Source organism: Cervus canadensis, chromosome 19, assembly GCF_019320065.1.
Source record: "Cervus canadensis isolate Bull #8, Minnesota chromosome 19, ASM1932006v1, whole genome shotgun sequence".
Taxonomy (NCBI): domain Eukaryota; kingdom Metazoa; phylum Chordata; class Mammalia; order Artiodactyla; family Cervidae; genus Cervus; species Cervus canadensis.
In genome coordinates, this window is record NC_057404.1 from 38417003 (window position 1) to 38434442 (window position 17440).

At 39.6% G+C, this 17440-nt stretch overlaps 1 protein-coding gene across 1 annotated transcript in view; it reads right to left on the bottom strand.

The window, feature by feature from the left end:
• Positions 1-92: 92 nt before the first annotated feature.
• Positions 93-17440, bottom strand: part of ADH4 (alcohol dehydrogenase 4 (class II), pi polypeptide) — a 33916-nt gene continuing 16568 nt past the window's right edge. Inside the window, exons 5-9 of the mRNA XM_043438383.1 lie at positions 16454-16685; positions 10801-11061; positions 6443-6578; positions 5558-5696; positions 93-696 (exon numbers count right to left, since the gene is read on the bottom strand). Of these exons, the coding sequence (XP_043294318.1) occupies positions 672-696; positions 5558-5696; positions 6443-6578; positions 10801-11061; positions 16454-16685 (793 nt within the window). The 3' untranslated portion in view covers positions 93-671. The remainder of the gene's footprint in view (positions 697-5557; positions 5697-6442; positions 6579-10800; positions 11062-16453; positions 16686-17440) is intronic.

The window sequence follows — 17440 nt, forward strand, 5'->3', positions numbered from 1 at the left end:
TTAAAAAATCTTTACATATACATATATATATATATATATACACTCATTTATATAGTTTCTGATATCCCACTACTTGTGATTATAGTTCACAGTGGTGAAGTGGAGCTAAGAGAAATTAGCAGATATTAAAATTATTTAGCAACTAATTAAGGAAGAGTAGCTTGTTACTTATTGTAAATTGTGTTACATATATGATATCCGTTTTAATGATATATGTATCTTATTACAGTCTACATATACATAATGATTTTTTTCTGATAAAAAGCTTTTTATTATGGAAAAACTTAAACATATACAACAGTAGAGAGAGCAGTATAATGAAACCCCATATATTTATCACCCCACCTAAAAAATTATAAACATATAGACAGTCTAGTTTTATTTATGACCCCTTTATTCCCCACTTCCAGCTCTCCAGAACTAGTTTTAAACAATGCCCAAACATCATATGACTATTCATAAACATATCAACAATCATAGTTATTTAACATAGGAGATATTGATATATTTTATAGATACAAATGCTATAATCTTTATAGCTATTTAATATTAGGTGTTAACTGCAAATATGTGTTTAAACTCATGGCTATCATTATTCATCATATCAGGAATGGATTAACCAGACAGATTCAGATTTAGTCAGCTAGTATTCCAAATTGTTCCTGGTGTTGTCAAAAGAGCAGGACTGTCCGAATGCTGTTAATAATAATAAAACAACAATCAGTATAATTTTCATGGTAAATTTCACCAAAACCTACAAATAATTTTTTTGTTTGTTTCAAGATTCAGTTTAATATTTCTGTACAGATACCTACTTTGCTAAGCCTAATTTCTTTTATCTTGTCAACCACTTCCATTCATGACATTACTAATATTTCATATGGTGTTAGTAAGCTGGGAGAAAATTGTGGACGCTCACTTGACTCTGGGCAAAGTTCTTGTTGCCCATTGGTGTTATAGAGAAGTAGAGCACTCCACTACAGTTGATACTGTACTGTGATTTTCATCTTGGGCTAACTGTTCTTGGCTCTCCTGTAGCTTAGAGAAAATTGGGCATCAAGAAAGTGAGTGGTTGATGTGTTGGAATGTTGCTTTCGGAGAATTTAAAGACTTCTACTGTTTTAGAAATGTAGAAGCTTCTCCTGGATCTTACTGTTGGAGCTGTGAAATCCCTGGCATTAGCAGGTTGCCAGCATACATACTGTTTTCACCCAGGACCTGGAGCTACACTTTCCGATGGAAGAACTTCTGCAGCCTTTCTGCACCATAAGTCAGGGTCATTGCACCTTAAGAGGCCAACTGGGTGTTGTGTTCCTTCCACTTCCTTGCTACTATGCAGTTGGTATGGCAGGAGGGTCTAACCTCAATCGTACTTCCTGTTCCTGTATAGTCAGTGTCCCTGGGGAGGCCCATCCTCTGCCTTCTCTTTTGCCACCTTTCTAGCTGTGTGGGCAGTCAGCTGGTTTTCTTGGTGAGCCAGGGGGAAGCAGAAGACCTCATTCAGGTGGTCTACCCCTCGGCCTCCATTTTACCGCTGATTATCAGGCCTACATGGTATAGTGTGGGAGTCTTGCCCAGGTATTGATAAAGTAGTGCAACATTTTCCGTTTGGCTGCTACTTAGTAGGCCTTGTGGAAATATTCCATGACTGAGAAAAAGAGTGCTGGAGGAGCTATGAATGCCAGTAAGGCTCTAAAGTGAAAGTGAAAGTTGCTCAGTCATGTCCGACTCTTTGCAGCCCCATGGACTGTAGCCTTCCAGGCTCCTCTGTCCAAGGAATTCTCCAGGCTACAATACTGGAGTGGATAACTGTTCTCTTCTCCAGGGGATCTTCCCAACCCAGGGATCAAAGGCCTTCTACATTGCAGGCAGATTCTTTATCATCTGAGTCACTAGAGAAGCCCAGTAAGGCTCTAAATCCTAATCCAACTCCTAATGTGATGAATACTGCTTACAGGGTTATTGAGATTGTACAAGATATTGTGGGGCTTACACACTAAGTTACTCCTTGTATCTTAAAGAATAATGCTTATTTTTCCTTTTCTTTTTTTTTCTCTATAAAATCTTCACTTTGTAATAGCTAGGAAGTAAAGCAACTTTATATCTGTATGGATTAGTTTCAGGTTAGCTCCTAACCACTGTTAGGATCCCAGAAAAAGGCTGAGTGAAGTCAAGAGATTAGGAAAAGTGTGGACAGGGAGAGACCCTATGAAAAGGAAGGAAGGAGAGCCCAGGAAGAGCAGGGAGTGGGGAGGGACTCATGAGAAGGAGCAGAGTGCAGATAGTCATAAACGGAACTCAAGGATCGCTGGGGAGGTGGCTCAGACAGAGCCCACACATTCCACCCCTGTGCTTTTGTTATTCGCTGGACTTCTGCTCATGGATTTCTTTTGCAGAAAGAGCTCTATGACAGATAATTATGGTCATTGTCAGTACCCCCAGATAATTAGAAACATTTGGAAAAAGAACTACCTCTACCTTAAAACACCACCATGTGTGCGATGTTACAACTCCATTGTAGGCACGATTTTCTGGCAGAGTCTACTGCCTCCTGGAAGAGCAGAGGCCTCTGCCAACCTGTAAAACTTGTCTGAACTTGATGTCTCTCTCATTGAACTTGCCATTACTCTTGATACAGAAGATGTCTTATGTGGCCAGTTCAGTATAGCTCATGGGTGTCCAGGTCTCTGCCTTTGACGTAGTCTGATGTATTTCTTATGGGATTCTGGATTCAGATCTTCATCCATAGGCTCCTTCTGTGAGTGTTTTACAGGACTGGACAGCTGCATGTCCAACGTGAAGGCCTCAGGGTAGAAGTATATACACTTTGACCCACTTGATATATTTTTTTTTTTTTGACCCACTTGATATTGAATGACATGCTTGGTAACTGAGCTGTAGGGAACTCAGCCATCCAGGTGCTCAAGCTGCTCTGTGATCTTGGGAATTTCTTGCCTCATTTCAGTCAGATAAGCACAGCTTGTGTAGACTTTTTACTTTTTCTCCATCAGCTGAGTTTTTGGAGGGAACTCAAATCTCTCATAGTCCTGATCATACCACTGCTTGTAGATATAGGTCTCCCTATCATCCTCTGCCATCAGGGCATCAGAATCCATGCCCCCACCAAGGCCTAGTTTTCTGACAGAACTTTCTAGACCTTTACTTTGCTGTGAATGTATGAAAAGCTACATGTCTTCACATTTGCCTACTAGGAACAGCTCCAAGAGGTCTGATGTGATGTCATCCAGGTACTGTCTGCATTGAATGCACTTCAGAGGGTTGGTCTTGGAGGACACCACTGTTTTAGTTTGAGTTGTTTTTTCTTTTTCTCAGTTGGGTCTTTGGATGTAGTTTTGCATCTCTTCTCCTCTCTGCTGGCACTTTAATCTTGGACTTCCAGTTTCCAGAATTTTTTATCATTATCTGTGTAATGAGAAACTTGTGATTTTACTCTTTCAGGTTATTTTTCTTCAGGTCTCTGGCAGCTAGAATCTTTGGGCTGTCTTCTGTGTTTCTTTCCATCTTTCTTATCTCCTTTATCCATTTCAGCCTGAACTTTTGGTTCTGTGTGGCTCCTCCTTAGATTTCTGTTTAGGTATTGGTTATTTGCTTGACTTCTATATCTCTTCCTCTCTTTGTTCTTCCATTTCCAAGTGTGTTTATGGATTTTACTCTTTCTGGTTCTTCTGCAGCGAGTGGTCTAGCAACTGGTTCTCTGGATGTGACTTTATGGTTTTTTTCCTCTTGGTTCTTTTCTTCTTCATTGATAAAATTGTCCAATTTTGATCTTTCAATTCCTTCCTCGGGTCTCCTTGCGGAACGAGATGTGATGGTGGTCTGCCCGGTAGTTTACCTTATAATCCTGGGTTGGCCTAAACTTTGTTTCTCATCAGACTGGCTTTTTCTAGGTATACAAAGTTTAGAAACAAGTTTGGGGGACTCGTTTTCCTTTGCTGTCCTCATTCTGCAGTCTTTACCACTTGTTTTCTAGACATCCATTCACTTCCCAACTGAAAGCCTGAACTCTGTTCTCCAAAGACAGATCTTTATATAAAAAGGATTTGATTTTAGCCAGGTAGCCCTCCACTGATAATTCTTCTTTATGTAATTTACATAGTCACATAACTGCTTCTTTATTTCTGTTTGCAGAAATCCATGCAAGAGATTCAGTTTCTTCTTCACACATTCCTTTTCTATTAAGCTATCTGAAAACACAGGGAGTCTGCTCTCAAACTGCAAAGAAAATCATCTTCACCTCACTCAGCAGGGATGATTTCCTTTCTTTTTATTGAAGTTCCTTTTGATATGTTGCAGTGAACACATTTGCAAATTAGGAAGTTCATGTAGTAGAGATATTTTCTCAGGTTTCTTCCCCAGGAAATATCCTGGGTCTTCACACTGTGGATCTATTTTCTTCTTTTGCAACATTTATTCTCTGCTTCATATTCCTGTCATTTAACTGTATGCTTTTCCCCTGCCTCTTTTGTGATATATTTTCTTTTTGTTGCCTTTTTGCATTTTCTCTATTTAATACTGTTCCTGGTGTTTTGTCCTTTGCTCCCGTTGACTAGTGCTGTGGTTATTTTAACCAAAATCATTGATCCTAGTCTTACTCCCCAGTTACTAGGGATCCTATAATTGGGACACTTTTATAAATCAGTTCTTAGGGTCTGTGCCAAGAGAGCACAATGTAGCTGAAATTGTAGACTTGAATTACTTACAGGATACCCATGAAAAACCTAGAAAATGAGGGAGTTGGGACATCCTTGACATATTGGACATCTGCCCCCCACTGCTCACATTTTCATGGTTTTCATTTGAATCTGATAATGAAGGGCCTGGAGTGGGCCTTCTATGTCGATTGCAGACCACAATGATTTCAGATCCAGGGCAATAATGTACCAAAGGAACCTGACATTATAATCTAGAAATCACTCTCTCTCCAGAGTAGCCCCAACTGAGTTAAAAATTGTTTATGAAGGGAAAAATGTGTGTCAGTTTATACCATCACTCTATTTTGGAACAATGTATGGAAATCAACTCTGAATATTCATTGGAAGGACTGATGCTGAAGCTGAAGCTCCAATCCTTTGGCCATCTGATGTGAAGAGCAGACTCATTGGATAAGACCCTGATGCTGGGAAAGATTGAGGGCAGGAAGAGAAGTGGGTGACAGAGGATGAGATGGTTAGAAGGCATCACTGACTCTGGACATAACTTTGAGCAAAGAGAGAGTGAGTTAGTGAAAGAGAGAGAAGATAGTGAGAGACAGTGAAAGACTGTCTGGGAGATAGTGAAAGACAAGGGAAGCCTAGTGTGGTGCAGTCCATGGAGTCTCAAAGAACCAGACATGACTTAATATACTCCATGATATTATGGAGATAGAGTAGGAAGTTTTCTTTTTTCCAAATGACCACTATTTAATCTTTTAAGGGTTTTGAGTACTTCTGATAATGTGGAAAGTGTCAGAAAAGACAAACTGATTAGTTTTCAACATCAAATGAAAATAGAATCTTTGTAAAGATTTTTCAGACTGCTCACTCATTTGATAATTTACCTTTTTCCTCGGTACATTAGGTCAAATGCCTCATTGACTTTGTCAAAAGGTAGGGTATGGGATACCAATGCATCCAAATCCAATTTCTTATTCTTGTAGTCAGCAGCCAACTTTGGAACAGAAGTGACACCTTTCCAACCTGTAATTGCCCAAAATGTCAAATAAACACATGGGTCTTGACGTGAAGGGATAGTTTAACCAGTGTTTGTCAAATGAATGAAATTTTTAGGTCATATATGGGTTGTTTCAAATAGATTATCCCCCTGCCATCTTTAATTTTTTTTTTTTGTATTTTTTATCTATTAAATTTTTCTTCAAGAAAATTCAAGATTATTTTCTATTTCTAGATAAGGAATTATCTGTTTGATCCAAGTCTACCTTTTGTTCCCCTATATTGGTCTATTTTAATGTAAATTGGATTTCAATTTGCAAATTACAGTTATCCTTCTATAAAAATTCTGTTTACTTTTAAGTAACCAATAGAATAAATAGCTTTCATGTAGTCTTCAGATATGTTCTAGGTACTCAATATTTAAAAAAATATTTTTTCTTTCAACAACATTCATTTTGATAATTTGAGTACTACTAGGAGAAGGCAATGGCACCCCACTCCAGTACTCTTGCCTGGAAAATCCCATGGACGGAGGAGCCTGGTAGGCTGCAGTCCATGAGGTTGCTAAGAGTTGGACACAACTGAGAGAGTTCACTTTCACTTTTCACTTTCATGAGCTGGAGAAGGAAATGGCAACCCACTCCAGTGTTCTTGCCTGGAGAATCCCAGGGATGGGAGAGCCTGGTGGGCTGCTGTCTATGGGGGTGCACAGAGTCGGACACTACTGAAGTGACTTAGCAGCAGCATGAAGAAAAAAGAAAACAAAAACTGACCACCAAAGCTTGTTCCAGTTAGAGTACGGCCCATTAATAGCTCCACTGCAGAAACATTCAATCCATTGTCACCAATGTTTACTCCAATGATAGTGCATACTCCCCAGCCTACTGTTACACTGTCCAGGGCTTCTCTCTGGAAGGTCAAACAAAAAAAGATTAGCTGAGTAGGTAGAAAAGTAGAACATGAACTGCAATGTGAGTGTGTTCAATGCTTCAGGGAAAATTTACACAATTCTGCATTATGACCTTATGGTCATAATAGAGATTGAGACTTGAGTCACTTATGTTCTGTTTCAGATAGCACATCCAATAAAATTTTGAACATCATCAAAAATGATATTTAAGTGTCTGGGTCCAGAGGGATTGGGTAGAGAGGGAGGTGGGAGGGGGGATCAGGATGGGGAATACATGTAAATTAAAAGAATAAATAAATAAAATGAATAATAAAAAATAAACTTATTTTGCTATAAATATAAAAAAATGATATTTAAGTGAAACAAAACATATTTTACTCTGTTTAACACCACAGTTATGCTGAACCTATAGTGTATTTCATTGTATGTCAAGAAAAATACACATACATGAAGTTAAGGAAAGATGTATAGACGATATTGTAAACTCGAATCAACAAGTTTTTGACCATCTACAATGGAATATGCAAACATATTTGCAATTCCAGAGGCTTAGGATCCAAATTAAGTCATGAAGAGAGAGTGAATAAGATGAAGCATATACTATGAACTTAATAGATCTCAATGTAGAGATAAATTAAAAGAAATGCTATTTAAAACAGAAGACAAAACAGTTAAACAGAAAATGACAGTGGCTGCTGCTCATTAAACATTTCATCTGCTTCCCTATAGTTTTTAGCTCTCCTGCAGTCATATAGAGTCACATGACTAGTTCTGGGCTATAGGCCAGAGTGATGTGTGCCATTTCCCGGCCAAAATGGAAAAGCCAGTGAGCAACCTGCCAGCTATCCCTCTGCTCTAACAACCAAGAGAAACTCGTGTTGAGATTGTAAAGCTGTAAATTAGAACTTCCTTCATTGCTAAGTCACCACATGGAAAACAGGGGCCCAGAGGATTTGCACTGATCTTTGCAGAAGAGAAGAAAAAATACCGTTATTTTAACCCACTGCAGGTTTGGAGTTAATATGAAATGCCAAGATTGAAAACATAAATAAGTTTAAGAAAAATATAAACTTGTGGATGGCCATTCCACATAGAAGCCGTGTGGTACAGTTGAACATTTTAAACTCTTTTGAGACTAATGTTGTAGAAGAAAAGTATAATTTACCCCATATCCTTTGCCATGCATGCTCAGTCACTTCAGTCATGTCCAACTCTCTGCAACCCCATGGACCATGGCCCACCAGTCTCCTCTGTCCATGGGATTCTCCAGGCAAGAATACTGGAGTGGGTTGCCATTTCCTTCTCCAGTGATAAAGTATGAAGTGAGTGAAGTGAGTGAAGTGAGTGAAGTGAAGTTGCTCAGTTGTGTCAGACTCTCTGCGACCCCATGGACTGTAGCCTACCAGGCTCCTCCGTCTGTGGGATTTTCCAGGTAAGAGTATTGGAGTGGGTTGCCATTTTCTTCTCCTTTGCCATAGTACATGGTCAACTTGATTCTCACTTGTCGAGGTGACTTTACAAAAGTTCCAATAGAAATACCGTTTTCATCACTGATCACTATATGAAAGAAGCAGTCTGAAGTACAGTATATTCTCTCCCTCTTCTCTTGCTGTCTCTGTCTGTCTTACTAGGGATGGAAAATGACTTAGAACTTTTAGAATGTGTTTTGAAATCTTTATTTGAATCTGTGTTTATTTATAGTTTTGAAAATTTCTAACATTTCTAAATAGCAACTCTTTTACTTTCTACACTTCTTGTATGGCAGAAGCATTTTTGTTTAATGAATATTGTACAGAAGGACCCACAGAGAGAGGAAAACAACACTGGCACTGCTTGTTATCTTTAGGGAGCTACTTAGATTATTCCCATTTTGGGTTTGGCAGTGCCATGTGGCTTAGGGATCTTAGTTTGCCGGCCAGGGATTGAACCTGTGCCCTCTGCAGTGGAAGTGTGGAGTCTTAACCACTGGACCGCCAAGGAACCCTCCTCTTTATTTTTAAATTTAATATCTTTCCTATTGCCTTTTTCTACATTTCTGAGCTTTTCTCCAAGCAGGGAATTGACCTCCATAAATATGACTTAGTTAAATAGGTATTATATGCAAATACATGGTTTTATTTAATAGCCTCTGATAACTTTTGATGAGAATTATTTTTAATCCTCAAAATCTTATAAAACTGTCCATTATTGTAAATTTCTAATTGTTTTGTTGGGTTTCTTAGGCTGCTTTAGAGCATTAGAAGTCATCGGAATCAAGTTCATACCCATTACTGGAATCTCTTCCACAACCTAGAAATTTAGCTTTCCTTTCCCTTGGTGTAAGGGTAGGCAGTTCATTTTTTGTGGTTAAATAAACCCATCTTTTTTAATTTGGATTCTCTAGTGTGATTCTGTTCCATAATTTAAAATGCATTTCTTGGTATAATAAATAAGATAATATTGGAACCTGAAAGATTTAGATCAGTGGTTCTCAGCTTGAGAAACTTGTAAAAAATATTAGTACCTGGGTCCCCAGTGCATGAGAATATCCTGGGTATGGGTCTATTCATTGACACTGAAAAACAACTCCCCAGATACTTCTAAAGTATAACCAGTTTTGAGAATCTCTGTACTAGAAAAATAAGGTTAAATGGGCTGAATTTCAGTGTTTGTGAAGCATGTGAGCTGTGGGAAGTGGAGGAATGGATGTGGCACATTGCAGTCCTCAGGCTCCAAGGACAATTATAAAAGTAGGGCCTGAAGCGTTGGATGCAGAGGAGCAGTGCAGGACAAGGAACCCTCCCTGCATGAATTTCAGTAATAGCTAGCATTTATTGAGTCCTTCCCAGGTGGTGCAGTGGTAAAGAATCCATCTGCCAATGCAGAAGACACGGGTCGGGAAGATCTCCTAGAAGAGGAGATGGCAACCCACTCCAGTGTCCTTGCCTAGGAATCCCGTGGACAGAGGAGCCTGGTGGGCTACAGTCTGTGGAGTCACAAGAGTCAGACAGAACTGAGCAACGAGCACATGCATGCATACGCTTATTACCGGCCAGATCCTCTCTTAAGCAGTCACGCTATTTGCAGTGAAACCATTCTGAGAGGAAAGGCCCAGGAAGGGCAGCCTGTTGCTCTCAGCAGCTCTTCCCAGTTTCCCTTCTCTCCTGGGGAAGACATGTCAGGTGAGAACTGAGGAGAGGAATCAGCAAAGCCTGCTCCTGGGAGACTGAAGTACAGAACTGCATTCTTTACAGCCTCCCAGTGCCCAGTAGTGTCTGCCTCTTTGCGATCCCTGGTATTCAGATGGTAAAGAATCCGCCTGCAGTGTGGAGACCCAGGTTCCTCCCAGGATCGGGAAGATCCCCTGGAGAAGGAAATGGCAACCCACTCCAGTATCCTTGCCTAGGAAATCCCATGGACAGAGGCGGCTGGTGGGCTACAGTCCATGGGGTCACAAAGAGTCGGACATGACTGAGTGACCAGCATACACACACACTTTGTAGCCCTGTTGACTCTAGGCTAAGGCTACACACTATGGAGGCTAACTAATCCCTTCGTTGGCTGTTGGCTCTTTATCCCATCTTTTGGAGCAGAACAGACAGGACTAGAGGTGTGGACCCTGCACTTAGAAGGGCCCTCCTTTCCTGTCCTGAGAGGAGAAGAAATCTGAGTGAATCAAAATTGTAGTGTTTAGGAAAAACGGATTTAGATTTAATTTTGCAGCTTGTTGATTTTTTAATTGAAAATTTCATACATAATTTGGACCTAATTCTGCAGCCCATTTATTTAGATCTGATGGACACAACTGGCTTGTTTGCAGGGTGCTAACCTCTCCTGGCTGTACTTTAATGTGAGAGTGGATACCTTTGGCTGTTAGGAGGGACACCAGTCACCCTCTCTATTCCCTCTTCTAGGACTGCCTTTTCTTGTTCCCTCACTTCTCATAGGCACAATTCTTTTATAAAGTTTTAATTTCTAAGTTTTCTCTTAATGTTTTTTGCTGAATTTTAAGTGAAAGAATAAACAAATGTTAATAACACATTAATATTAAGTAGTAATTAGCAATATAACAAATAAAAATTATGTTATGTAACATATAATGGCATCTAATATATTAATAAGTATTGCTTATATAAACTTAACTTATATATACATAAGTATTATTATTAGATATAAACATATTTCAATGTTAATTATGTCAATAAGCAATGTTTATTATATCCTATTATAAAATATACATACCATGATTTTAGCTCCTCCTACACACTCAAAGGCAAAATCCACACCTCCATTGGTCATTTCAACGATGACCTCTTGAATGGGTTTGTCTAGGTCTTTAGGATTGAGACAGTCAGTGGCTCCAAGGGCTTTCGCCTTTGTAAACTTCTCACTATTGATGTCAATAACTATGATTCGGGAAGCTCCTGATGCTTTACAACCCATTACAGCAGAGAGACCGACACCTCCTAGGCCAAAGATGGCACAGGTAGAACCAGGTGTGACCTGCAGGCAAGAACATTATAAATTAACTTTTCAAGCAGCTGGTCCCATTTTTTGAAAAAGGAACAGAGTGAAGTGGGGACAGGAACAAAGATATAAAAGCCCGTCTGTTGTAAAGCTAAATGATATAGCTAAATGGGGGAAATTTGCCAATGTGAAAATGTATGAATCACTGGCTAAATTTGAAGAAACATTTGAAGGCTATTAGAATTAGAATTACCGGCTCATATTTCTACAAACCCAAGAAAAAATCATTCTCTTGTCTTCCTTTTCCCTTTAGTGTTATGAGAACAAAAACTAAAGCCCACACATTTTAAAGGGCTTATTGATTTCTTTTTAAAATAGATCTTCCTGGTGGCTCAGACGGTAAAGCGTCTGCCTGCAATGTGGGAGACCTGGGTTCAATCCCTGGGTCAGGAAGATCTCCTGGAGAAGTAAATGGCAACCCACTCCAGTATTCTTGCCTGGAAAATCCCATGGACAGAGGAGCCTGGAAGGCTACAGCCCATGGGATTGCAAAGAGTTGGATACAACTGAGCAACTTCACTTTAAATAGATCACAAGCCCCAGTGTTCATTGCAGCACTATTTACATATGGATATATGTATGACTGAATCATTTCGCTATACACCTGAAATTAACACAACATTGTAAATCAACTATATTGCATTATAAAATAAAAGTTTAAATTTAAATAAGATATAGATCAAAAAAAGGTCACAAGTAATTTGACATCTGTATTTCTAATAGGTCTTTTTTGGTTTTTTGGTATTAATGTTGTGATTGGTTTTGAATGACCAATAATATGTCTCTAAATGTGAATTAACTTGATCATCCCAAACCATCACTTCATTCAAATGGAACAAAGAAGGTATGTCTTTGCATGGCATTGAAGGATTTTTATTATCTTGGTCTGATACCTTTCTACTTCTTCACCATGATAATCGCAGTACTACAACTACAGCCAAATGTTGCAGTTTTCTTTCCCCATGTCTTGGTTCATGCTGCTCCCTCAGCTTGATGTGCTTTTCACCTTATTTCCTTTAATTAAAATATAACCTGTATGTCTAGGCCTAACTTGAATCACACTCTACCCTTGAAATGTTTCTTGATTCTACAATTAGAAATTAGTACCCACCTTTCTGCTTTTTCTATATCATATAATTTAAAATTAGTTTTGAATGATTTTGTGTGTGTGCATGTGGACTAAAATCTTTGAGGGCATATAATCTTTCATGTTGCTATCAAGGAGTCTTCTGTATGTTTTAGCTTTAGAGAATGTTTGTTACATTAAATGCAACAGAAACATATGTGAGATGACAAGGAAAGCTGCTGTGGCTGGAATATGTTATTTTGTTGAGTGGTATAGTGGGAAAAATACTATACAGAGATATGTTCAATTAATATTTTCCAGTGGTGATAAGAAACTGTTAGAATTAAAAGCATAAACCCAAGAGAAAGAGAAAATGTGTCCAGGAAAAGTCCTTGATATATTCTAATTTGAAAACAAAACCATTAAGGAAAGAGAGACTATTTTACTTTAGTTTATGTGTCATACTAGACATGCATACACTGGCTTTTGCCACTCAGGGAAAAAGAATATATATATTTTGCAAATATTCAGAATATTTCCAAATATATTTCTCCAGAGACTGTTATAAAGCTCGCCAGTAAGTCTAATTGGAAGTAGACGTGCATTTTTCTCACTGAAGCAGTGTTGTACACAGTTGTGCTTAGCTCACAACAGTGTATAAGCTGAATACACTGTACCAATTGTGTTATACAACTGGACACCTGTGTGTAAAAGTGTCTTTAATTGCAGTTCAAGGTGGGGGGGTCATTATAAAGTATTGATTGTTTTTTTGTTTGTGTTAGTTGCTTAGTCATGTCCGACTCTATTCAACCCCATCGACTGTAGCCCACCAGGCTTCTCTATCCATGGGATTCTCCAGGTAAGAATACTGGAGTGGATTGCCATGCCTTCCTCCCAGGGATCTTCCCGACCCAGGGCTTGAAGCCCAGTCTCCTGCATTGCAGGTGGACTCTTTACCATCTGAACCGCAAGGGAAGGTTATAAGGTATAACCCCATTTAAAAATAGAACTTTAAATGGTGTATGATTATCTATATACAGACAAAATTCTTAGGACATTTTTATGCTTTCAAAGATCTCTATGAAATGTAATTAATTTGGCAATAAAGGATACAAACAGATTAAAAAGAACAAGGAGTTCTGGTGATGGTGGGGGAATGGTCCTTAATAATTAATCAGAGTTATTGCATCATTTTTCTTCTCAGGGGTAAATTAAAAATTATTAAAGCTCTTGCCTTTTGTCTAGATTACTGACAATTCACTTCTTTTTACTTGTTCCTATCAAATTTATTTCTCTTTCTTGAGCATCTCATGAAGTGGATTAGCTGTTCTTCAACAGCAGGGAGGAGAGATTCTGGGAATTTAGGTAAGCTTTGACTAGATGATAGTGAAAGAGGAGAGTGAAAAAGTTGGCTTAAAGCTCAACATTCAGGAAACTAAGATCATGGCATCCGGTCCCACCACTTCATGGCAAATAGATGGGAAAACAGTGGAAACAGTGGCTGACTTTATTTTTCTGGGCTCCAAAATCACTGCAGATGGTGATTGCAGCCATGAAATTAAAAGACACTTACTCCTTGGAAGGAAAGCTATGGCCAACCTAGACAGCATATTAAAAAGCAGAGACATTACTTTGTCAATAAAGGTCCATCTAGTCAAGGCTATGGTTTTTCCAGTGGTCATGTATGGATGTGAGAGTTGGACTATAAAGAAAGCTGAGTGCCAAAGAATTGATGCTTTTGAACTGTGGTGTTGGAGAAGACTCGTGAGAGTCCCTTGGACTACAAGGAGATCCAACCAGTCCATCCTAAAGGAGATCAGTTCTGGGTGTTCATTGGAAGGACTGATGCTGAAGCTGAAACTCCAATACTTTGGCCACCTGATGTGAAAAACTAACTCATTGGGAAAGACCCTGATGCTGGGAAAGATTGAGGTCAGGAGGAGAAGGGGACGACAGAGGATGAGATGGTTGGATGGCATCACCGACTCAGTGCACATGGGTTTGGGTGGACTCTGGGAGTTGGTGATGGACAGGGAGGCCTGGTTCATGGGGTTGCAAAGAGTCGGACATGACTGAGCGACTGAACTGAACTGAACTGACTAGATTTAAAAGAAAATTATTGCTGAATCTCAAGTGTTAATATCCCTGAAGGAAGACTACAGTGGTAGAAGGTGATAGTCAACTTGGAGTCCAGAAATGGGCAGGGTGAAAAGGTAGCTGTGGTGGTGGTGGTGGTGGTGATTATAGCAAAGAGCTGTAATTCTTTCCTGTGTCTCCAGTGTTATCTAGAGGAAAATATGCCTTGACTGCTAGGGTCACATCAGCTCTTAACTCCACCCAACTAACAATACCCTTCCTGTAGGAGCCTTCAGATTATAGTTTGACTTCCCATATAGTCTTAAATTTTTGCCAATGAATGAATGAATTTTTGGAAGGAGATAATATACTGAGAGCCAAGAGTAGCATCCCTATCTGCTTGACTGATATAATTCTCAGTCGTATCTTTTTATTTTGGCTACTAGATCAGCCTTTTATTTTGGTTAGGCTGACTTAATTTTCTTGACACTGAACAACTCTATGTAATCTTATAAAAAACAATAGTTGGATTGCAAAGCTGAGGACCAATCCTCACCAAGATGTTTTAGGGGTTACATATGAACCTGGCTTTATTCGTTCACTTGCTGAAAACTTTCCAAGCTCATACTATGTGCCAGGCACAAGGCTAGGCTCCAGAGCCATCACAACTTGTCCTTATGGAGCAAATCATCTAATAGGAAGGAGAAATAAGTGGGAAATTTCTCCATAGTGTGATAAGAAGGAAGAAAGGGTTAAATACAGATACTTTAGGGAAAACTGTGAGGGATGCCCAGTGCATGCCTGGGAGGATGGAGTAGGTTTCCAACAGGAAGTGACAAATAAATGGAGTCAGACAGAAGAAGTGGGGGAGCTTTCCAGGCAGTGTTGGTGGGAGCCAGGTGTGAAAAGTCTAGAGGCCACATTTAGAACCCAGAGACTGGGGGTCAGGCCCAGGGGAACAGTGAGCCATGAAAGGAAATGGAAAGAATGACTAGCATATTGAAGGAAAAGGGGAATGAAATCTCCAGATTTTGTTTAGGAAGATCACTCTGGTTGCATTTTGCAGTTTAGAGATAAAGGATAAAGATTGATGTCAAGGAGGTTCAAATAAGAAGGTCACCAGTATTCTTGCCTGGGAAATCACAGGGACAGAGGAGCCTTGTGGGCTACAATCCATGGGGTTGCAAAGAGTTGGATACAATTTAGCAACTGAACACAAAATCCCACAGAAGTGGTAGAGTGGGGTTTGAACCTACATGTGCCTGACTCTGGCAGCTCTATGCTTTCTCTCAGCCTCCCAAAGCTCAGAATGAGGCCCTTGAAATAGGCGAAGAGTGAGTGCTAGTGGACGGATGGAGAGAGGGTAACTAAGGACAGGAAGACAAGAAAGATGGATAGTGTGCTGGGATCTGCCCATGGGGGTGCACTTGGAGGCAAGGGGGTGGGTTCACTGATCTGGAATGCTGCATGGGGACAGCGAGGGGAGCCTGGGGACCAGCTTCTCAGGTGGCACCAGAGGGAGGAGGAAGTGGGAGTGGATGGAAGGGGAGCCTTTTCTTGCAGGCAGGCAGTACAAATTTAAAAAAAAGGAAAAAAAGGAGGTTGTTTGAAGCATCCAAGTGATAGTGACATCTCTCTAGTCTGTCAGTTGAAGAGCTTTGTAAAAGCTTCTAAATTCTAACATGGAATTTCAGGGACACATCTTGCCACCATCAGGGCTGCCATCTGAGACCCTCCCTTGAAGCCACAAAGGGGCAAAAGTGAGACATAGAGATGAATTACTACATTTGAGAGAGAGGAATCTGCTGCATCAGGGAGAAACTAAGTGGCTATATGGGTGTAGTTTCTGTTGTCTCTTGACCAGATCTGCTGTCTCAGGACAAGGGACAGATTTAGGGGACATGTTTAAGCAGACTGTACTTAAATCAGGGATAGTCAATAATCTAACATACTAGTAAAGGAAAGGAAATGAACATGAACTGGGTGCCAACTATATGCTAGCCTCTGGGCCAGATGTCTTACATATGTAATATGATTTAATTATCCCCACAACTGTTTGAAGTAGATATTACAGTAGAGCGAGAGGAGTGGAGAGGTTAAATATCTTGCCTAGAATCACAAAGGTAATGAATGACCGAGCCAATTTTTGAAGATAAATCTGGCTGCTTTATCATGCTGCCTCCCAGTAACATCTATTTTACACAGCCTGGTGATTAACCATTTTACCTTGGCATTGTTGATGACAGCTCCATAGCCAGTTGAAAATGCACAGCCAAGCAGACAAACTCTCTCTAAATTGGCATCGTCATCTAGTTTGGCAAGGTTGACATCTGAGACCACAGTGTATTGACTGAAGGTACTGGTCCCCATGAAATGGTAAATTGGTCTTCCTTTGCAGGTAAACCTGCTAGTTCCATCTTCCATTAATTTTTGATCACCCAAAGGATTTTTAAAATGCCTAGGGAAAAAAAAGATACAAAAAAGGTAAAGTTGATGGACAGCTGATTACTTTTCTGAAAAAAAGTACCTACCTGCTCCCTGACACAAGCACCTACCCTCCCCACTTTGGACTATTTTCAAGTAAATCTCAAACATCACTGTTTCATCTATAAATATTTCAGTATATGTCTCTAAAAGATTCTTTTAATTCTACAGATTTCATTTGGTTGGTATATCTCTTATGTCTCTTGATTTATAGGTTCTCACCCTACCCCTTGTTTGTTCCCCTACAGTTTTTTTGTTGAATAAATAGTTATTTGTCCTACAGAATTTTCTTCACTCTAGATTTTTCTGTTCCTGTAATCTGGTTTAACATATTTCTCCATCACTATATTTCCCCTAAACTAGTATTTTTGATCTAAATGCTTGATCTGATTCAAATTTTATGTTTTTGTAGGACTGTTGCTAAAATAGTGTTGTGGATTTTCACCTGGAGGCATGTAATAGCTTATCTCTTTGTGATGCTAGAAAGAGCTGATGGTCGTTGTCAAAATCTGTTATTTTATTAGAGGTTTGCAAAAGGGTCTCTTCATTTTTTGTATATCTGCAACAACCCTGTGAAGTAGGTTTTATTATTGTCTCCTTTTTATAGATGAGTAAATTGAGGCACAGTATTGGCAGAAGAGCCTGGAGGGCTATGGTCCATTGAGTCACAAAGAGTCCAACACGGCAGTAGCGACTGAGCACGCATGCATGCATAGATATGAGTAGTAA